Genomic DNA, 22,127 nt, shown 5'->3' with positions numbered 1-22,127 from the left:
TGAATGGAATATAAATCTGTGTCTGTACTCGCGTTATGTGTTGGAGTTATCGCGAGAGTGGAATAAACCATTTTTATGTTTCAGTTTTACATTTGTTAGAAAGAGGTATATTTATTTAATTTTTTATTCCTAAACAATTTTCTTTAGTGTTTTAAATTATTCTTTAAGTAATAACTCAACATTTAGCAAATTTTCCCGAGAATACCATAGATGTTATCCCTCTTGGTTTGCTCCGTCCCGCCCCGAGATTCTTCCAGAACCAGCCGGCAGATCCGCGCGGCCAGGTGCACAGCTAGAGGAGCAAATTCTCCGATTTAAAATCATTTTTTATAGCTGTGCATTTTATTGGGGTGGAGATCAAAAATGTCCGCCCTCGGGACCCTCGCCTTCGATGAATATGGAAGGCCTTTCCTCATCATAAAGGACCAGGACAAGAAATCTCGCTTGACTGGCCTGGAAGCGCTGAAGGTACAAAAGCTAACGGGCTAACGGATTCTCTGAGCGTTTGACTGGGCATTAAGTCATATCTGTAATCCAGAACGGCACAGTCTGTTTCATATTTTCATTACTTATTTATTACAATATGCTTCATTTAGTAGTCTGACGTAGAAACATGTCTTCTTGTAATTGTCTAATGTGTTCAGTAACGCACCTCGTGTCAAGCAGAGGAGGGTCCATGTGCTTCCTCTATCGCTGTTGAGTCATGATGCGCAGTCAGGGAGACATGAAACAAATATATTTTAATACATAGGACAGCTGTAACTGTACTTTGACTTTATTTTTCTGTTAATTAACGTATGAGACGAGTATTTGTCAAGAATTTTTTTTTTTTGACGCATATTTTAATGTTAACCCTGCACATTTCAGTCTCACATCATGGCAGCAAAAGCAGTTGCAAACACCCTGAAAACATCACTGGGGCCAAATGGTAAGTCCTCTGTTCTACGTGTGGCCTTGCTTGTCCGCCCCTTGCTGTTTCCTTGATGCAAATGATTGTTGTTTACAGGACTTGACAAGATGATGGTGGATAGAGATGGTGAGGTGACTGTGACCAATGATGGAGCGACGATCCTCAGCATGATGGATGTGGACCATCAGATCGCCAAGCTCATGGTAGAACTCTCCAAGTCTCAAGATGATGAAATCGGAGACGGAACTACTGGAGTTGTTGGTGAGTTCCTCTTCCTTATTAAACATATTAACAACTGGCTGCACATAGGATGCACAATTTGGCTTTTTACATCCATGAACCTCTACATATTTCCCCCTGCATGTTTGTTTATTAAGTATTCTGGTGTTTAATAGTCTGTACATGTATCAGTAGTTCATACCAGGGACAGAAATTACTAAGGGCCTGGCTAAAATGACAACAATATATTTACATAATGTTACATGCACACTAAATCAGCATATTAGAATGATTTTCATACTGAAAATTCAGCGATAGCATAACAGGAATAAATGTATTTAAACTGAAAACAGTGTTTTTTTTAGTTGGTTTTTTTGTTTGATCAAATAAATGCAATCTTGTTGACAATGAGCAGTTTTTCAAAAGTATAAAACATATCTGACCTGAAAACTATTAACTGTAGTAAATATTGATTTATTATTATTGTTATTTGTTTTGTTAAGATAATTTAAACAATATATTTAAATATGTAGCTTTCATGTTCACTTGGTTGTAAGCTATAGGCTAGTAGATGATATTTTTTTATATTTGTTAAAGTGCCTCATTTACTGTATGTGACCGTGTATCACAATTTTTTGAAACTGAGATTTAAAGATCATCTGCATAAATAAGCTTTCCATTGATGTATGGTTTGTTAGGATTGGACAATAGTTGGCTGGGAAATATCCAAATGAAGCTCTTAGCAGTGCAGAATTTATAAATGTAACACATATTTATGGTAGGAAATTTACAAAATGTCTTAATGGAATATGATTTTTACTCAATATCATGATGATTTTTGACATAAAAGAAAAAATCGATCATTTTGACCTATACAGTGTGTTTTTGGCTATCGCTACGAATATACTTGTGCGAATAAGACTGGTTTTGTGGTCCAGGGTCGCATATAGTATTGTGTTTTTTAAGAAAAGTATGTTTTCTGCTTACCCACTGTAACTGTAGTGGTCTAATGTGTTTGGTCCTGTAGTTTTGGCAGGAGCTCTTCTAGAGCAGGCCGAGCAGCTGTTGGACAGAGGTATTCACCCCATCAGGATCACCGATGGTTATGACCAGGCCGCAGCGATCGCCATTGAGCAGCTCGACAAAATTGGTGATAGTTTCCCAGTGGATCCCAACAACACAGAGCCTCTTATTCAGACAGCCATGACCACACTAGGATCCAAAGTGTGAGTGTCTAAGACGTGTTTTTTTTTTTCTTAATGAATAGCTAATTAGAATAATCTAAGGAAAATATATTATTTGTTTTGTAGAATCAACCGGTGCCACAGACAGATGGCAGAGATCGCTGTCAATGCCATCCTAACAGTGGCCGACATGGAGAGGAAGGATGTTGACTTCGAGCTTATCAAAGTTGAAGGAAAAGTCGGTGGAAAACTTGAGGATACTCAGCTCATCAAAGGAGTCATCGTGGACAAAGATTTCAGCCACCCTCAGATGCCCAAGGTTTGTGTTTACTCTTAATATTCATTTCTGGTTGCATATGTATGGAATGTTTATCATATGGAAAGTCTTTGTTGATAAGCATGTTGTACATGCAGGTACTGAAAGACGTGAAAATCGCCATCCTCACCTGTCCCTTTGAGCCCCCCAAGCCCAAAACCAAGCATAAGCTTGACGTGACCTCAGTGGAGGACTACAGAGCTCTGCAGAAGTATGAGAAGGATAAGTTTGAGGAAATGATTCGACAGGTCTGTATACTGTATGCTTCTGTTTGCATGCTTTCCTAAGGTCATTTAGGTTTTGTTTTAAATCATTATTTATATTTCCTAAGATGCTGACAAGGCATTAAATAAAAACATACTACTGCTACATTGACACATTCAATGTGCTTTAGAGACATCTTATCAGTTTTTGTGTGTGTGTGTGTGTGTTTGAAGAAGTTCTTTTAACTTGTGAGATGTCATTAACATAACAAACAATGGTTTTCATTCTAAGTAGTCTTCTTAGCAATAATGACATTTTCTTATTTAGTATGACAGCCCGCTTCAGCAAATAAATTTGTAATTTTAGTTTGATTTTTATCATATTTACCAATGATCATATAATTTACTGTATTTTTTCCTGTTAAAACGCTTCTCCTAAAGGTCAAGGAGAACGGGGCCAATCTTGCCATTTGCCAGTGGGGATTTGATGATGAAGCGAATCACTTACTTCTGCAGAATGAGCTTCCTGCGGTCCGCTGGGTCGGTGGACCTGAGATCGAGGTTTGTAAAACACTACTGATCAAACATTTTGGGTCAGTCTGAATTCTCTGCATCATTACTCCATCATTACATCATTAATTTTATACATTTATTGCATCCTTTCGGAATCAAAATATTAATTTCTTACAAACAAAAAGTACTGACTCCATACTTTTTATATCTTTGTGTATAGCACAGATGGGTTACTATCTAAAGTGTGTTGGAAGAATGAACAAACTGAGATTTCATGTAAACATTTCCAGCTCATTGCCATTGCTACTGGTGGACGTATTGTACCCCGATTCTGCGAGCTGACTCCAGAGAAGTTGGGCTCTGCTGGGCTGGTGAAGGAAATCTGCTTTGGGACCACTAAAGACAAAATGCTGGTTATTGAGGAATGCAAAAACTCCAGAGCTGTGACGATCTTCATCCGTGGCGGGAACAAAATGGTAGAGAATTTTAAGAGTTCAACTCTGATGTTTTACCCCTTCAAGATATTAGATCTGTTTTTGTATCATGTTCCTGTGGCTCATTGGTAGAGCATTGTGTTAGCAGTGCAAAATGTTGTGGGTTCAATTCCCAGGGAACACGCATACTGGTAAAAACAAATGTATAGCCTGAATGCACTCTAAGTGACTTTGGATAAAAGCATCTGTAAGAAGCATAAATGTATATGTAACGTAAATGTATCGCTGTTACAATGTTCATCTGAATCATTTAGATCATTGAAGAGGCTAAGAGAGCTCTCCATGACGCTCTGTGCGTCATCCGTAACCTCGTGAGGGATCACCGCATTGTGTACGGTGGCGGTGCATCAGAGATCTCCTGTGCTCTTGCTGTAAACCAGGCAGCCGATAAGGTATACTCCACACGCTCTCAGTCCTGAGCCTCAAGAGGCTTTTGTTAAGTCTGTGTTTAAACAATCTGCTTCTATTCCAGTGCCCCTCTCTGGAACAGTATGCCATGAGAGCGTTCGCTGATGCTCTGGAGGTCATTCCTATGGCACTGGCCGAGAACAGTGGTATGAACCCCATCCAAACAATGGCAGAGGTCAGAGCCCAACAAGTCAAGGAAAACAACCCTGCACTTGGAATTGACTGCCTACATTTGTCAACAAATGGTATGGACTTCTTCATTTTACTTTAGTGATATAAAAAATTGTAAACAGAAAAACAGCAAGTAAAGAAATTAATTTTTAGGACTTGTGGAAAGTGGGGAGATAAAGCTATTTAAAAATGTTTTATTAGGGGTGCTCCGATCAGGATTTTTGAGGCCGATTACAGAAAGCAGTATCTGCAATACGATCAGTGCAGAAGCAGCAGGAGCTCACTGTGCTTTCACACAGGAGTCTGCAACTGATCCGTGGCTGTTTACTACAGACACAACATTAAGTCATTACTTTGATTTCAAATCCAAACACTGCTACTGAAAATGCTTTTTCAGCATTGTGATTCTTTTTTACACAGCACAGTAGCTAATACAATCTTTCATAGATGTTTATACGCATTTAATATAAGAAACAGATTCAGTGCTTTTTACTTTTGCATTTACTTCTAGATTGATATATGAAGTTGCTCAAGCAAGTGGTAAAACATTTAAACTTCTTTTCGTACATTATAACAAACATTCTAAATTAAAATTGATCATTGACAGAAACAGTCACCTGTACTGCCTTTTCTTTTGCATTTAATTCTTTATTACAAGCAGTCCTGTGGTTCACAAAGAACTATTACTGCCTGGTTTATCTAAAAGTGCTCTTTTCAAACAATGCGCCGTTGCTTTTATTGTTCTCTTGTACTGAAGCAAAAGTAGACTCGCATCACAACCATGTATGCAGTGTGAACTAGGGCTGCAACTAACGATTATTTTGATAATCGATTAATCTGTCGATTATTTTTACGATTAATCGGTTTATTTACTTATATTTTAGTTTTTTTCCATTTTTTCCCCAAGTAAATTATTAATAAAGGGTCTTTATCATTCAGCATAGATTTTTAAGAGATTTTAACCATTTTGCATTGTCATATCCTCATCAAAAATATACCTGGAGTTGTTTTATTATGTTAGTAATCCTTTGTCGAACTCTTCTGCAATCAAAACACTGACCCATACTCTAGCAAAATTCACAAGGAGATTTCAAATATTGTTTTCACCATGGCAGTCCTTAGAGCTCCTAAAGTAGTTTAACATCCCAAACAAAGCTTAAGGAATCTTTGAGAACATATTTTCACGAAGTATAAGGATAAAACAGAATAAAATTGCAGTGCATTGTATTTTATTATTTACTGGGGAAAAGCTTTATAGCTTACGCTGTGAAATTGTAAACAATCCTTCGAAAAAAAGTGCCAATGGCATGAAACCTGAATGGAACTCACAATTTAAAGTAAAATCCATCAGAAGGTTGTCCAGAAAAAAAAAATTGGGACACACACAAAAAACCTGCTGTGTGAAAAAGAGCAGTGAATACTTAGAAAAGAAGTGCATTTTAAATATACTCAAACATTTACCTCTCCCATTCAGTCATAATTAGTCTGCACGACTGAATTATGAACTGGTAAACGACAAACTGATCACATAACATGTTTGTAAAGCTTTAAATGTTAACTGTTAAAAAGCAATGTTATCAGCTTTTACGACTAAACATTTGCAAACAACCTTGTACTGGAGAATCTGCACAAATAAAATTCTTAGGGGCCGTTCACATATCGCACCTAAAAACGCGTGGAAAACGCTAGTCGCGCCGCTTTCTCCTTCTTTCCAAAGCGCTCGGGCACAAGCGCCCCTGAGGCGTCTGCCTTTGCTAAGCAACCATGACGTGCTTTCTCCATGACGTGCCCTCTCCATGAAGACCCGGAAATTTCAGCAAAGGATAAATGGATGCGGTGTGGACGCGCCTGGAAAAACGGGCGCATCGCACAGCGTGCGTGTCGCGACCGCGTCGCTTCCATTATGAGAGTGCATACTGCGCGCCTACATAGGAAATAACGAACTTGAGCACGCAAAAGACACGATATGTGAACGGCCCATTAAACAGTTCAGTAGTGCAGAGTTTACAGGTTACTCTTCATTTTGAAGGCTCAAAGTAAAGTACTCCCACTTCCCGCTGAATGCTGCAGAGACGCTGTTCGGGAAGCACGTGACATAAAACGAGGCCAGCTATTGGCTATTCGCTACTTCACCTGCTGTACTGGCTGAGTAAAACCTCCGGTGGCTCATTACTGCCACACTTTGGTCACCGCAGATTTGAAATATGCACGAAATGAGCCGCTTATGGCAAATAAAATTTATTTAGCGACGAATCGATTACTAAATTAGTTGACAACTATTTTAATAATCGATTTTAATCGATTAAATCGATTCGTTGTTTCAGCTCTAGTGTGAACCCTTTAATCAATTAACATGAGCGTGGAAAAAATATGCCCGCAATTACACTGTAAACAGAGTAATGTGAATCTGGTTTTATGTGTGCGTGCTGCGAGTCTCCAGGAGAGCGGATGAGTGCTGAATGATTTAAACATTGACAAGAATTAAAAAGAAATGCAATTAAATCAAATTTAGTGATAATGCAACACTGCCTCGATTATGCTATTGACAATTCCTGTGTTAACTGTGCAGCTTATAGTGCAGATGTGATTTTATTTGAAGCCATTTTCGTATTTTTAGAGAAAGAGAGAACGTGCACAGTGATTCACTCATGTCGTTTGTGAAATTGTCTCACAGAAAGTTTTCAAATTACCTACTTGTTATTTAATGAAGAAATATTAAGTGTTCCTCACCATTACATTTATTTCACCCATGCCAGACAGAGACAGTGCTGCTTCATGAGATCGTTTTTTGAGATTGGCCTTTATAGAGACCGCCGATCAATCATCCCAAAGCTATTACCAGTGGATAGGGATTGGTAGCTGATCAATCGGAGCACCCCTAAACCCTGATATACACTAAAGTTCAAATGTTTAACATTTGTTAAATATTTTTAAAGTATTTTTTGTGCAGCAAGACTGCATTTATTTGTTCAAAAATACCATTAAAAAATTGTTTAACATTGTGAAATATTATTCGTTTTCTATTTGAAAAATATTTTCAAATGTTGTTTATTTCTGTGATGCACAAGGAATATTAATTCCCATAAATGTTTAAAACAATTGTGCTGCTTACTATTTTTTTTTTTTTTTTTTGGAAACTATAATTCATTTTTCTTACGAGATGTTTTGATGAACAAAGTTAACAGTATCTTATTTTTGTACCGATGTAAAATTCTTCAATTTGTAAAATAAAAAAAATAAAAAAACTGGCATTAAATTTGAATTCAATCTTTGCAGACATGAAGCAACAGCATGTGATTGAGACCCTCATTGGAAAGAAACAGCAGATTTCTCTGGCCACTCAAGTAGTCAAGATGATTCTGAAGATCGATGACATCAGGGGCCCCGGTGAGCCTGAAGACTGAGCGTCATGTAGCACTGGTGAAATGAAAGGTCTCAAGCACTTCTAAAGGAATGTGTCCAACCTCCGTACTGTTATTTATCATTTGATCGTTCAATGTAGTACCGAAGTGATCATTAAAATTTTGTTTTCAGATTTGTTGGTTGTCACATGTTGGAATCTCATCACTCAATAAAATACACACAGAACTGCAAAAGTTTAAGTGTATTTGAAGGAAATGTCAATACAGTGATTGATTTTACCACCAGACTTTGCCATTAGAGAATGTTTAACCTTCACCTCAGATGTTTTAACCCATTGCAGTTTACATGTACTTATTCAACCAGTTGATCATATCTCTCCTGGCCTCCTCTATATAAGATTTATCATCTGGGTTAATGTCTTCTCTCTTGCGATGGACAAACCCATGTGTCTGTTTTGGGAAGATTTTCACTTGGAAGTCAGCAGTGCACTTCTCCTTCAGTCTTGCCTCTAGTGTAGTCACCTTGGTTGAAAGTAAGAGAACAATAAACATTAACTCATTGTCTGTGAAAAAGTTTATGACCCTGATATGGGTTTATTCATTAATACATTTACCCCCATTTATTATCCTTCCGAAATTATATTCAAATAAAAGTATATTAGATTGAACGCTACATTGCATTAGTAATAGGATACTACAATTACATTTTAAAGAAAACTCTGATCTGATTATATTTCAATTAAGCCATTTTCCCTGAAAGTAAAGCATTTGATAGGTGCAAATTAAATTAAGCATATCCATGTTAATGTAATCCTTACCATGGCATTACTAACTCAATAAGAACTATGATGGAATATATATTTATAAAAAAAGGGTCCTGTCCAAACAAAAGAAGTACAAAAGTCCCTAAAATATAATTACATGCTTAAACATTAAGATTTGTACTCGTGGAAATTCCTTAATAGTCAAACCTGTTCATTAGAAGGGGGGTGCCAATACTTTTGGCAATATAGCGTATATGGTGCAAACCTCTTAATCCTGTCCTTGACCTCATCTTACCTGATCAAGTGGAATGACTGCATCGTTTTCAGCAAAGATAAAGAGGGTTGGGCTCTTGAGATCAAACCGGTCTTCCCGCTCTCTAACGATACCTGTGTAAAAGGAGTTTATATTTACAATTTCTTGGATTGCAGAAAGCATCCTGCCACATATTTCCTTTGTCTTTGACTGTTCAAGAGACACAACAAATGGATTACCATAGACAGAGACGCCAGCTTTGATTTCCTGATACTGAAGAGCAATGTAGTGTGTGGCAACCCCACCCCAGCAGAAGCCCACAACTCCTATATGCTTCACGCCACACTGCTCCTTCAGATACTTCAACACAACATCCACTTCCCTGGTTAAACGACAACATCGTTTAGTCTTTCCTTCAAAGGTATGGTCAAGTTCATCATATAGGAAAAATTTAGTTGATTGAACTTGTACTTTTTGATTTCTGTAGGCTTTTTGTCCTCAAGCCACTGCTGAAATGTTGACCAGTCATGAGATGGGCTCCACGGCTCTTTTCCAACAAAGAAATCTGGACATATAGCACTGCGAAAGAATCAAGAACAGGGATATTAGCAACCATCTTCATATTTTTAGAAATATATATCAGATATTTACATGTATCCATTGGCTGAAAGCATGTCAGCCATGTATCTGGTGTTTGGAAGCTGCCATCCATAAATGTCTTGAATTACAACAATGGCCTTCTCTGATGCTGGAGGCTTCACCACATAAGCTTTAATGTGCTCGATTTGAACTTCCTCTCCGAGACCTCCATAGTCAATCTTGTCCCCGATATCACACGGACAGGGCTTTGCTTCATTTGCCATCTGTTCATAAAGAGGAAAGCATTGTGAACTCATTTTATTGAATCCCAATTTTCCCAACTTTATTCCATGAAACAAAAAACGGCATGCCTCTTCTTGAAAATAAATAAGAGTTTGTGACAGTATGTGGGTTATTCTTTGACACAACTGTAAACAGAGGCCAATATATATATAAAAATTGCAAAGAACATACTTTAAAATCTTAAAGGCGATTGTGGGGGGGGGGGTGATAAATGCAGATTAGTTTCATGTTATAGAACTACTTAATGCAAATATTTTTTGTTAAATCTACAATTTTATTAATAATACTTTTTATGAGACGGAATTACCTTAATTATAGCTTACATTATTGTATACACTAAATAAATATATATATATATATATATATTTATATATATATATTTGTGTATCAAATATAGTTGCAATATTATTTCAGTCTATATTTATTTCGTGAAAGAATCTTTCAGATTCACAAACTGGAATTACCTAGCAACCCCCCTTTTTTAGCAAACCAGAACTTTCAGTGTACGAATGCTAGTTTTTGTCTTTTTTTTTTTTTTTTTTTTTTATATATAAATTAAAACACAATAAGCATATAACATTTTATAGGTTCTCTTGATTTTAGGTTGTTATGGAAACTCCCTGTAACATTCTACAAAGGTCCGTTTTTGGATTAAAAAAAAAAAAAAAACAGAGAACGTTTGTAGAATATTATTATGTGGTTCCCGAAAAATAACCGAAGCATGTGCTAACGTTATGGGAAAGTTCTGCTAGTTGAACTGAACATGAAATCAAAACAATCTGCCCTTTCATTTATAGTCGACGAAAACTCTTTGTAAAAATCACCAATAACTATTTTTAGACTCTGCAAGTACAATTTCGGTTAAATTAAATTGAATATTAGATCTGGCACTTGAATGCTCCACATTCTGCAATCTTTCAAAAGAAGAACGCGAATTAATCACGTGATTCAAATATGCAGCCTAACTCCGTTCAGACTGTTCAAAGCAAAAGCATTCGGTAGAAGTAGCGCGTACTAATGCTGCTACAGACAATAACCGTTTTCTACATTACAGTCTTTGACTGGTTTGTAGCTACTTGTCATTTTCGGAAATGCACTTACCGAACCGCTGAAGCTCGGGTTTATTTCGCTGTGAGGAAACGAAAAGGCTGAAATCTGGCACAGACTGCAGATTTCTGTGTTTGTCCCTTTTAGCAACGCCCACCATAAAATTGTCGTATAACCCACTCGATGCCATTCATCATGAGTCAGCAAAAATATTTAAGATGAAAGTAGGATACGGATTCAAAGTGGTGTGCAGAGGATTCATTCTTCGATTGTGGTGGCAAATGAGAGGCAGAATTTGTAAAAAAGAAAAAAAAAAAAAGAAAGAAAGAAAATGCTTGTTTTTTTTTTTAAAACAAAATGTATGCATTTAAAATTAGAATAATATTTTATATCCATTAAAATAAAAGATTAAGAACATTTTGATTTTTCAATAATTTCAACCAAACACTGGTGACACAGCCAATTATGTCTATGTCATTTTGAATTAACACCACAGACATTACATTTATTCATTTAGCAGACACTTTTATCCAAAGTGACTTACAAATGAGGACAATGGAAGCAATCAAAAACAACAAAAGAGCAATGATATTTAAGTGCTAAAACAAGTCTCAGTTAGCTTAAATGCAAGCTTTTAAATAATATAATAAATAAAAAAACAGATAGAATAGAAAAAGAATAGAGCAAGCTAGTGTTAAAGGTCTTTATATATAATATAAACATGCCTTGAATTTTATGCGAGCAGCTATTGGTAGCCAGTGTAAATTGATAAACAGAGGTGTAACGTGTATTCTTTTCGGCTCATTAAAAATGAATCTTGCTGCAGCATTCTGGATTAATTTTAAAGGTTTGATAGAACTGGCTGGAAGACATGCCAAGAGGGCATTGCAATAGTCCAGCCTGGACAGAACAAGAGCTTGAACAAGGAGTTGTGCAGCATGTTATGAAAGAAAGGGCCTGCTCTTCTTAATGTTGAAGAAAGCAAATCTGCAGGACCAAACAGGTTTAGCAATGTGATTAAGAATGTTAGCTGATCATCAATCATAACTCCAAGGTTTCTGTCTGTTTTTGAAGGAGTTATGGTTGATGTGCCTAACTTGATGGTGAAATTGTGATGCAACGATGGGTTTGCTGGAACCAAAAACAGTTCTGTCTTGGCAAGGTTGAGTTGAAAGTGATGGTCCTTCATCCAGGAAGAAATGTCTGTTAGACAAGCTGAGATGCGAGTAGCCACCGTCAATGTTGAGTGTCATCAGCATAGTCAAGTCACCTTTATTTATATAGCGCTTTAAACAAAATACATTGCGTCAAAGCAACTGAACAACATTCATTAAGAAAAAGCATTCATAGAAGTGATATGAAAAGCCATGTTTCTGAATGACAGAACCTAATGATGCCAGGTAGACAGAGAAGAGAAGTGGTCCAAGAACTGAGCCCTGAGGCACCCCAGTAGTGAGATGTTGTGACTTGGACACCTCACCTCTCCCAGATACTTTAAAGGACCAATCTGATAGGTAAGACTCAAACCACTGGAGTGCGGTCCTGAGATGTCCTTTGTCAGTAGGGTTGACAGGAGGATTTGGTGGTTAACTTATCAAGCAAGATAAGTATTGAAGATTTGGATTCCGCTCTTGCCAGACTTAGGGCTTCAACAACTGAGAGCAAGGCAGTCTCAGTTGAATGTCCACTTCTGAAACCAGATTGATTGCAATCAAGGAGGTTGTTCTGGGTGAGAAAGGCAGAGAACAGCTCATTCATGTGTTTTTGCAATGAAAGGAAGAAGGAAAACTGGTCTGTAGTTCTCTAAAAGAGATGGGTTGAGGGTGGGTTTCTTAAGTAGTGGAGTTATACGAACCTGTCTAAATGATGAGGGCAAAACACCAGTGTGGAGGGATATGTTAATGATGTCAGTGAGTGCAGGTAGAGCTGCAGGAGAAATGGCTTGAATGAGATGATATGGAATAGGATCAAGCAGACAAATATAGGGTGATTAGAAAGGATGAGTTTGGAGACTTCTGCCTCAGAGAGTGAAGAGAAGGATGTAAATGAGTGTAAGTTTGCTGGTGAGATGTGCTTGATGGATTGTGGTGTGGAAAATTGTGCACTGATGTTTTTAATTGTATTAATGAAAAACGTGGCAAAGAAGTCAGCTTTATTGCAAGTTACTATAAGGCTCTGTGGTGTTACCCGGAAAGACAACTAACAAATCAGCCTAAATCCAGACTTTTTTCAAATGGAGGCAGCCATCATGATATTTTCAATGTCAGGGCACATTTAGGAGATATTCATAAGTATGTAAGCTATGTAGCAAAATTTTGATCAAAATATGTCAGATCTGCAAGTTATCAACATCACACAGCAAACCCTAATAAAGTGCGACACATTAAATTGTCACCAATTTAGCTAATTTTAAGAAACTTAATAAGAAAGAATGTACTCCCCATGCCCCCCTCAGATCAACCAGCACCTGCAGTGTCCTTTACACACAGGAAGCAGTCCAAATAGAATTCTCAATTTTCTTAAAGGGGCGATATCCATTGTTTTAACTCCACAGACATGAATTTGGGGGACACAACTTTTTTCTTAAATATAAAAAAATATGTTTTTTTTTTTGTTATAATTGAATAAATTGTACATGTTAAATCAAATCTATCTTCACAATATAACCACTTTATTTGTGTTAAAAATGTTATATTGTTGCAATTACAATCCATGATACCTCTCTAAGGTATGGCAGGAACATCCATATTTTGTGACAAATGCGATTTAACTCAATTTAATATGTATTTTTAAACAAAAACTGTTAACCATTAACAGTGCACAATTTATGTTTACCCTACCCTAGAATACAAACATTTTATGACCTATTGGTATGGTATTTAAAGTTTATTTCAATTGTTGTAAAGTAGAGGGACACCACTTACCACCACAAATGAAGAATGATATGATTAATAATGTTATAGATATTGTAATATTTATCGTCCTATTTAGGAATCTAAACTCTCTCTGCTATAACAATAATTATTTTTCGTGAAAATGTTCAAATTAATCAATTTAAATGTAATATATATATATATATATATATATATATATATATATATATATATATATATATATATATATATATATATATATATATATATATATGGACGTGTTTGCAGTTAAATATTTATATGAAATTCTAGTATACTATAGACATGCATAACTGTATAGGAAGAGCATGTTTTTATATGCTGTGACTGCTTTTACTAATTTACCAATTATTGCGATTTTTAATCACTACTTTAATGGTCGTGATGTTTGACGAATCAATTTCTGCATGCATACCTAAACTCGAAATAAACGTCTCTATTGACGGTTTGGCACCAGAGGGCGTGCTGTAACTGATTTTTATTTGAGAAATAGCTCAAAGTCCAATACAAAAGGTTTTTTTTATTTTTTTCTGTCATACAATAATAAACCTTGCTGAGAGAAACAATTCTCCAATATATATATTGTTTATGTTTAATAATTGTTTGACCCTCTGCATTTTGCAGGTAAACACAGATTTAGATGATCCTTTTTTTTCTTTCGATTTTATTATTATAACATTTTTTTTTTTTTTTTAACAAAACTGAGAGATATTTTGAAAGAATAAATAAACTAATTAATCATCATAATCTGAAGAGTTTAACGGTAAAGGTGCATGGATTGCATTTAAAAGGCACCGCTGGGATTCGAACCCAGGATCTCCTGTTTACTAGACAGGCGCTTTAACCAACTAAGCCACGGCGCCACGTGCGCATTGCTCATATTACAGTATTTAATCATTAGCATCCTTTTATATAACACACCAGGGGCGTAACCATCTTTTCTAAAGTGAAAATCTACAATATAATATAAAACATTACAATATATTTCTGTAATCTATATAGCCTACCAGTGAACAGTTTTTGAACGGTAAGATTTACAATGTTTTTAAAGAATTATATTCTGTTAAATTGTTTAACGTTACCCGAAAAGTCAAAGATGTAAGAATTCAGTTCAATTGAAACCGGTGTGGGAAAATTTCCCATTAAAAATTTGTAAAATATTAAGTCACCTTTTCAAGACATCAAGCTGAAATTACATTGTGAGATTTAAAGTCACAATTGATAGATAAGATTGCAATCATGAAGAAATAATTAGTTTACATTAATTACCTGTTATTACTCAGAGGCAGAAGTGGATTTCCTAGTATCACACTGATGAATAGGCATAATTTTTTTTTTTTTTAAACCAAGAACATTATAAAAGCAAAACACTCTTATTTGCAAATTATATCTGGCAAGATGAATATTTAGGATTAAATTAAAGTGTGGAATTTTGTTTATTATTGGAAGAAAGAACATTTCACATGAGGCTTTATTCTGCAAAGTTGATGTGGTTATAATTCATTTCAAGAATACCAAGAGACATTAGGCCCCATGACCAAAAACACCCACAAGGCACCATTCCACACTTTTTTTTTTAATAACATTAGGCAGACAATTTTACCTATCAATGACTTATGTTGCATTAAATGTACACATTTTTATCCGCTCATGCATTTCCTGGGAATTGAATTCACAACCTTGGCAATGTTATTAGCATGCTTTTACTCTGATCTACAGGAATGCATTTTTCTCAATATAGCACCATGTAGCTCTTCTGTTAAGACATGGAGACAAGCTGGAGAACAGGCTTAGAGTCACAGCCCCGTCCCGTTGATGGATCCTCTTACAGGGATAAACCCACAGGATAAGATGCTGTCTAAAGAAGTCAGAGGCTAAAATACACGCTAAACCCAAAAACAGCAGCACAGCAGGTGCTTGTATTCAATTAGAAAACCCAGAGAGCTGGACAGTATGAACATTTATTTCTGGAAATGAATTACAAAGTCTTCAAATACCAGTGAACCAGCAGATTCTGGTAAACAAGTTCGCAAATCGGATTTTATTCCTCTCAAGAACAAGATACAGGGCTTTGGATGATCATTATTATTATTAATTATAATAGTGGAATAACTGTCTGTTATTCTGCTAAAGGATAACAAGACGAGGTTAAAATCTACCGCTGCGTCTGATCATTACAGCTTGACCCTTACAGACCACAGTTTGGCATCTATATGTACATGAATTTTGGATGAGAAATGTCACATGAAAGAGACAAAAGCTCAAAGCTAGTGTTTGAGGAAGTACAAACCAACCAGGAACTCTGAAGAACACATAGCATCACATGTGAAGTCCATAACAGGAAATGACATAGTGCCAATAACCTTCAGGATCCTCTTAAAGGGGTAGTTCAACCAAAAACCAAGATTCAGCCTCACCCTTGCGTCATTCCAAATGCAGAACAGAAAATATTATGCGTTTACCCTTTCACTGGAAGTCAATGGGGTCCAAAACAACTTTTGTTTGGACCCCAATGACTATCATTGCACACACAGACAAAAACATACATTTTTTTAATATTATCACTCAAACTGGCTTGGAACGAAATAAGGGTGAGAAACTGATGAATAATGGATGTACTGTCCCTTTAACCACAACTGATTTTAATACATAGTGGATGCCTAAACTTACAAAACTGCTCTTAGTTTCATTAGACATTAAACACAAGATGCATATGTGCTTTAGCCCTTTGCTGGTGAAACAAAATGAGTGACACACACACACAGAGAGAGAGAGAGAGAGAGAGAGAGAGAGAGAGAGAGAGAGAGAGAGAGAGAGAGAAAGCAGTTTCATTACATTACATGGATTGGATCAAGGCAAGGCTTTGCCATTTTAATAAATAAGTTGAAAATAAGCATAAGCACAACTAATAAAGGCTGGAGAAGTGGGAACTATGCGTCCCGTAATCTCTGCCGTCCCCTTTTCTCTCTTTGCAGTCAGCAGTGGAGGACTGGTGTTATTGTAGAGCAGTAATATACGCCCTTATACGAGTGCAATGCTTGTCAACATCATCGTCAAGATTACAATCATTACAGTCATTATCCACTACAACATCACTAGTATCAGCACAAATGTATTCTTCGATTAGTAAATGTCAAAGAAAAAAGGGACTTTTTTTTCATGAGTTCCTCCTACTTCCTTTAGTCTCCTTTCCATTTTTCTAACCGCTTCTAGACACAGCAGACTACTTGTTGTGGAAATACGCACGCATTAAACTTGAAGAGAATGAAGGGATATAGAAGAACGTCACATACAGAAGACAAACAATGTGGCGAAACATGAAGAGTATTATGTGCTCTACAGGATGATTACAGTGCAAGGAGTCAGACTTATGAGCAAAAAGGTTGTCTGTATTCGTTTTTACGGACCAAATAACAAACCTTCCTTCTACAATGAAAGCCTAAAAAGGAGGTTTCTTCTTAAATAAGCACTGGTCTACAGTTTTAAAAGCTTCAACAGAATTAGTATTACTTGTCACAACTGTAAACGTTTGTCTCCCAAACTGTGCAGAGGTTACAAAGACTCAGCTGCAGCGTCTCACGTGCTCCAGAACATATTCTGGGAAGTGCAAACTGCACACTTGCAGTCCGTCCAGTTTGCAAGGCATCCTGGGATACTCGTCCTCTTTCCATTTGTTCTCCTCGGGGTCAAATGTGAGGATAGAGTCGCTGTAATGACCGTTGTAGCAAAGTCCTCCAAGCACCATGATCTGTTCCTCCAACACTGCCACTCCATGTCCGCTCCGTCCTATAGGCATAGAGGCCAAAATAGTCCACTCGTCGGTCTCTGGGTCGTACACTTCCGTCGAAGGGCAGCCCTGCGACTCGAAAGAGGCACGCAGTATCACACACACCCCGCCGAATACATACAGCTTCCCATTGTGGGAGATCATCTTATGGAAGCAGCGAGCGTAGTTCATTTTTGACTTGTTTTCCCAGCAGTTGGTGAGGATAGGCGTTCGCCGCATACGGTGTTCAGATGTTCCCTCCCTTCCCGGGTCAAAAACGCATACTTGTTTTGAGGTGGAAGAGGAGGTGATGCCGCCAGTGATATACAACTTCCCGTTGAGCACGGTTCCTTCGTGGCCGTACTTGTTCACAGGGTACGGGTCTACAAACTCCCACTTGTCCTCAACAATGTCATAACGTTCTGTAGAATAGAACGTCTCATCGCGAGTGCGGCCGGCGACGGCGTAAATATACTTCCCGATGACGCCGACCGCAAACTCCGACCGGGGAACGGACATGTCAGCCATGCGTAGCCAGGAGTTCTGTCTGGGATCATAGCGGTAGACCTTAGAAGAAGCATGGAATTCTCCATCTGGGCCTAGTTCTTCACCACCCAAAAGGAAAGTGAAGTTGTTGACGATGGCCAGGCAATCGGGGCGAAGCGGCACCTGAGGGCCTTCTAGTTCCCACCACACTTTGGGCCGGTGGAGGAGGAGGATCTTGCTGTTGACCATGCTGTGGCCAATCATTCCACGAAATACAGCAGTCTGGGGTCTCACGGATCTGATGCGGTTGGACTTGGTTTCCGCCAGCGGTTGTTCATTCACTTGGTGGAAGTAGCTGAGGGCCTGGTCTACTTCTAGTCTCAGTTGACGGGAATAACGGTAGAACTCTGACGTCTTCACCTGTGCAAGCAGAAAGAAACAGATAAACGATTTCTTTAAAATATCAGACTATTTGAAAGGCAAAGTTAGTTTCAATTCAATGATTTTTCTTTTTCTGATGCGTACTCTCTTATCTGTAAATGACACATAAAGAACAAGGAAGCACCTTTACCTTCTCAAAGATATTGGCCGGAGTCATGAGGCTAAAGCGCAGGTTCTGCACGACCGCATCCGTATGTCTCCAGCGCCGCCGGTCATGTCTCAGCCAGGCCTGCACCGCCTCATACAGCTCAATTTCCGGAAATCGACTCAGCTGGTCACTATCCAGATATGCCATCAACTTCTCCAAACTCAGATAAGATAGGAAGTCCGGACGTGCCATCAAAGGCACAAAGTTCTCCAGCAGAAACGCGTCAAGCTGCTCCTGCACGCCTTCCACCCCGACACTAAAGTCTTCCAGCAAGCGCATGACCTCAGCACAGTTCTCCAAGCAGATCTTGGCCAGCAGGAAGGAGCAGCAGAACTCTACAGCCTCGGTGAGTTGCACGTACATGGCAGCCTGCAGGATCTCCTGCACCGTGATCATGCTCAACTCCAAAGAACCGTAGTACATGAAGCGAAGGACGTGACCAAACCCAGCTGCCGTCAGCCCCTTCATGTGAATCTTATCCTGGTCACGTTCCCGCATATCAGCCGTGAACATGACCCGGAAATAGTCGCTTTGCGTTGCTAACAGAGCCTTGTGCGCCTGGAAGTGGTGCTCCTCGATTAGCAGAGTGACATCAAGCAGCAGTCGCTCCTCATACAAGGCTCTGAAGCCCGACGACACACTGCCGTCATGCCCTTGGGACAGGTACACCTCCACATCCCCCGCCATTAGGCACCTGCACAGACACAAACGCTCTAATAAATGGCGTGTCGAGATGAGTCGATATGTTCCAATTCAGATGGTCATCTCTGCAAGGTTGGGAAGACAATTACTGTGATGGAGAGACAGACATTTCACAGCTTTCTCTCAGGGATTGAAATCAGTCAACAGGACGGGAAAAGCCCTATAAAGGGACAGTTCACCCAAAAATGAAAATTTATTTTGAAACACAAAAGAAGATATTTTGAAAAATGTCTAGGTGTTGTTTGCGCACAAAATGAAAATTAGTGGGGTCCACATTAATGTTATTTGATAGACAAAAACTAGTAATTCATAAATTAACATGAAAAGGAGTCCAACACCATTACAAAGTTTGGATTTGGTTTGATTTAGAATTTTTCTTAACTAATTTTTTTTTTTTTTTATAAATGCTGTTCTTTTAAATTTCTACTTTTCTATATATATAAAGAAGCTGCACAACTGTTTATAACATTAATAATAACAAGAAATGCTTCACCAAACACCAAATCAGCAAATCAGAATGACTTCTGAAGGATCATGTGACACTAAAAACTACAGTAATGGCTGCTTAAAATTCAGCTTTGCAATAAGCTTGAAATTTTTATTTTTATTTTAACTGTAAATATTTCACAATATTACTGTTTTTACTGTCATTTAGATCAAATAAGCTTTGGTGAGCATAAGAGATTTCTTTCAAAAACAAAAATCATACCAACCCCAAACTGTAGCATAAATGATGAGAAGATTTTCATTTTGGAGTGAACAATTACTTTAAAACAAGATAAAATTAAACAATTACATGACCACTAAACTAAACAGCATCTCCTCAAACTCTCCATCAGCCGAATCGTGTGAACTGTTAGCATTTTAGTGAATAATAGTTGGTGAAAAACATGCCAGATTTAATAAAGCCTCTGGAAGGACTTCAAGAACGTTCACACCTCAGCACTTCAGTTTCTGCTGCTGAAAGCCAAACTCTATCTCAAAGCTCCCCCACACACACACCCCCCCTCTACTGCACACATACACACACAGCACACTCACCTCTGATTGGCCACGGGCATGTCACAGGGGGGTGTCCGAGCCAATCAGAGGACAGTACCTCTTGTGTCCGTAGGAAATTTAATTCTGAAGATATTCACCTAAATGACAAATCGAACAAGCCCCAATCATTAAAATAACGTGAAAGTTACCAGCAGACTAAAATACTAAAGATGCACCAACAATTCAATGTCCCACAGTGTGCAAACAGGAAACAATTACTTATAAATGGAGGAAGAATTTGATAGACTATTTTGACAAAACATATCCTGGCTTGCATATTGAAACTACACCATATTTGTGCACCTTGTAATTATTTAATATAAAATTGAGATGAAATACACTGTATCCTTAGCAGGTTATGTGGCTTGTAGAAAAGTAGAAGGCGATGGTTTTCTGATATTACCTTTTAGAGGCCTCCTGGCCAACTGTCGGCTTCACTGCGCTGAAGGGACGTTCACATTTCCTCTGCTTATATTTGCCCTGCTCTAAAAACAGATGACATCCACATGCTGATAAACAGACAGGTATTCTTACATTTCTCTGTTATTATTATGTAATTTCCCCACTGTTAACACACACTGTTCTTCTACAAAGTTAAAAAAGAACATATCAAATGTTGTGAGGGATGCTTTGTTGTACATGAGACCGTATAAGAGCTACATTCACAAACAGCAGACAGATCAGACAGAAGAAAACAAAGAGACTATTCAAATCCAACTGCATCCATTTGACAACAAAACATGGAATTTCCTAGAAATATATCCTGTCATATTTCATTTCGTTTTACAAATAAAGTATGATTATAAACTCACTGTCCAAAAACATAAAATCTGTAACATTTTATTTAAAAATATATATATATACTTTTATTGAGAAAGGAAACAAATTTGATCAAAAGTAACAGTAAAAATTGTTAGGCCTATATTTCAAATACATTGTGTGGGTTTTCTTTTTTTACAACATGTATCATAGCTTCTTCCACAAACATAGATTAATCAGCACAAAGGTTTTTAATGTTGATAATAAGAATTGTTTCTTAGACTCAACTTGGTTTTAAATCCTCTAAACTTCTGTGACCATGTTCAGACCCTCAGTGAACAAGAAACAAAAACAACGTTTGACTGATCCCAAGAAAAGTCTGTATCATGTGCTTCTCAGTGGCATGTTTTGATTTCGCAGTTGTTGCTATTGTTTGGTTTCTAAATTCTTTAATAACTATCTACAAGCAACTGGACATAAACACTGGCGGTGGCTTGAACCCTAAAGAGAAGAATACGTAGACCTTATTTATAGTCACTGAATCCTAACGAATACCTAACGCGAATATGATGCCTAAACATGCTATCTACCTAGGGAGCTCAATATGAGAGGCACAGTCAGTAATTACCGCTGACACGTCCCGACGAATGTCAGACCACTAACATTACATGTGTAACAATTGTACTGCCTCGGCTACAATAAGTTACAATTAGTGCGTTATTAAGCAGAACGACGCTGTGTGGGAAATGAAACGGTTCCGGTAGGGTTTTACCTCGGCGATGCGACTCCACGCAACCCCGCTTCGACCAGGGAGCCCGAGGTCCTTCGGACATGGAGTGCTGGTGTTAGACAACGTCCAGAGAAATTAAATATGACATCTCATTATCGACGGAGATATGCTGCCCATTGGCGTCTTTGGGTGACAATGAACCAGTTTTATTTGGACTGAATCGCTAAATGTTGTTTGCCTGTAGCCTCCACAGCGATCGTAGACGCCATATTATTGTCTGCACTGACGTCATTTCCCGAACATTTGTCGGTCGGACGGAAATGTTGGAGTCTGTGTGTCAATATTCTCTGCCTTGACTGCCAGTGCCTACATGTACAACATGTTTGTTTTTAAGGTATCAAGTTCAATTACAAACC

The 22,127-nt window shown here is 37.8% G+C and overlaps 3 protein-coding genes and 1 non-coding gene across 6 annotated transcripts; 1 reads left to right on the top strand and 3 right to left on the bottom strand.

The window, feature by feature from the left end:
* The first annotated feature begins 240 nt into the window (after positions 1-240).
* cct5 (chaperonin containing TCP1, subunit 5 (epsilon)) lies at positions 241-8,014 on the top strand. The gene is made up of 11 exons (XM_052596342.1): positions 241-468; positions 868-928; positions 1,007-1,171; positions 2,157-2,355; positions 2,440-2,632; positions 2,728-2,877; positions 3,274-3,393; positions 3,636-3,821; positions 4,094-4,231; positions 4,312-4,492; positions 7,695-8,014. The coding sequence occupies exons 1-11, from the start codon at positions 364-366 to the stop codon at positions 7,820-7,822; spliced, it is 1,626 nt and encodes a 541-aa protein (XP_052452302.1). The 5' UTR covers positions 241-363; the 3' UTR covers positions 7,823-8,014.
* Positions 8,008-10,932, bottom strand: cmbl (carboxymethylenebutenolidase homolog (Pseudomonas)). The gene is made up of 6 exons (XM_052596344.1): positions 10,781-10,932; positions 9,449-9,660; positions 9,269-9,376; positions 9,037-9,179; positions 8,840-8,931; positions 8,008-8,302 (listed from the first exon to the last, which is right to left on the bottom strand). The coding sequence occupies exons 2-6, from the start codon at positions 9,658-9,660 to the stop codon at positions 8,123-8,125; spliced, it is 735 nt and encodes a 244-aa protein (XP_052452304.1). The 5' UTR covers positions 10,781-10,932; the 3' UTR covers positions 8,008-8,122.
* A 3,495-nt stretch (positions 10,933-14,427) lies between these two features.
* Positions 14,428-14,501, bottom strand: trnat-agu (transfer RNA threonine (anticodon AGU)). The gene has a single exon. It is a non-coding gene; the product is annotated as a tRNA-Thr (tRNA).
* A 1,082-nt stretch (positions 14,502-15,583) lies between these two features.
* On the bottom strand, positions 15,584-22,044 carry klhl15 (kelch-like family member 15). 3 transcript variants are annotated; one of them, XM_052596341.1, is made up of 5 exons: positions 21,754-21,818; positions 20,626-20,707; positions 20,223-20,320; positions 18,462-19,173; positions 15,584-18,310 (listed from the first exon to the last, which is right to left on the bottom strand). In XM_052596341.1, exons 3-5 carry the CDS (start codon positions 20,240-20,242, stop codon positions 17,201-17,203), a joined length of 1,842 nt encoding a protein of 613 aa, XP_052452301.1. In that variant the 5' UTR covers positions 20,243-20,320; positions 20,626-20,707; positions 21,754-21,818; the 3' UTR covers positions 15,584-17,200. The 3 variants fall into 3 exon arrangements, with proteins under 3 accessions (XP_052452301.1, XP_052452300.1, XP_052452299.1); XM_052596340.1 differs by lacking the exon at positions 20,223-20,320 and having other exon boundaries at positions 15,584-18,304; positions 18,456-19,173; positions 21,754-22,044; XM_052596339.1 differs by lacking the exon at positions 20,223-20,320 and having other exon boundaries at positions 21,754-22,042.
* Positions 22,045-22,127: the final 83 nt, after the last annotated feature.

This window comes from Carassius gibelio, chromosome B24 (genome assembly GCF_023724105.1).
Source record: "Carassius gibelio isolate Cgi1373 ecotype wild population from Czech Republic chromosome B24, carGib1.2-hapl.c, whole genome shotgun sequence".
Taxonomy (NCBI): Eukaryota; Metazoa; Chordata; class Actinopteri; order Cypriniformes; family Cyprinidae; genus Carassius; species Carassius gibelio.
The sequence above is the reverse complement of the archived record's forward strand: the minus strand, read 5'-3'. Positions and strand labels throughout refer to the sequence as shown.

Excerpts from the sequence above, each read along its gene's own strand:
- cmbl (XM_052596344.1), bottom strand. The coding sequence starts at position 9,660 with ATGGCAAATGAAGCAAAGCCCTGTCCGTGTGATATCGGGGACAAGATT. Across the intron at positions 8,932-9,036 it reads AGCTGGCGTCTCTGTCTATG|GTATCGTTAGAGAGCGGGAA; the intron begins GTAATCCATTTG and ends CCTTTTACACAG. Across the intron at positions 8,303-8,839 it reads CAGTCATTCCACTTGATCAG|GTGACTACACTAGAGGCAAG; the intron begins GTAAGATGAGGT and ends CTTTCAACCAAG.
- cct5 (XM_052596342.1), top strand. The coding sequence starts at position 364 with ATGTCCGCCCTCGGGACCCTCGCCTTCGATGAATATGGAAGGCCTTTC. Across the intron at positions 1,172-2,156 it reads CGGAACTACTGGAGTTGTTG|TTTTGGCAGGAGCTCTTCTA; the intron begins GTGAGTTCCTCT and ends TTGGTCCTGTAG. Across the intron at positions 4,232-4,311 it reads TAAACCAGGCAGCCGATAAG|TGCCCCTCTCTGGAACAGTA; the intron begins GTATACTCCACA and ends CTTCTATTCCAG.
- klhl15 (XM_052596340.1), bottom strand. The coding sequence starts at position 21,814 with ATGTCCGAAGGACCTCGGGCTCCCTGGTCGAAGCGGGGTTGCGTGGAG. Across the intron at positions 20,708-21,753 it reads CGTGGAGTCGCATCGCCGAG|AGCAGGGCAAATATAAGCAG; the intron begins GTAAAACCCTAC and ends ATCTGTTTTTAG. Across the intron at positions 19,174-20,625 it reads GGCCAGGAGGCCTCTAAAAG|GTGCCTAATGGCGGGGGATG; the intron begins GTAATATCAGAA and ends GTGTCTGTGCAG.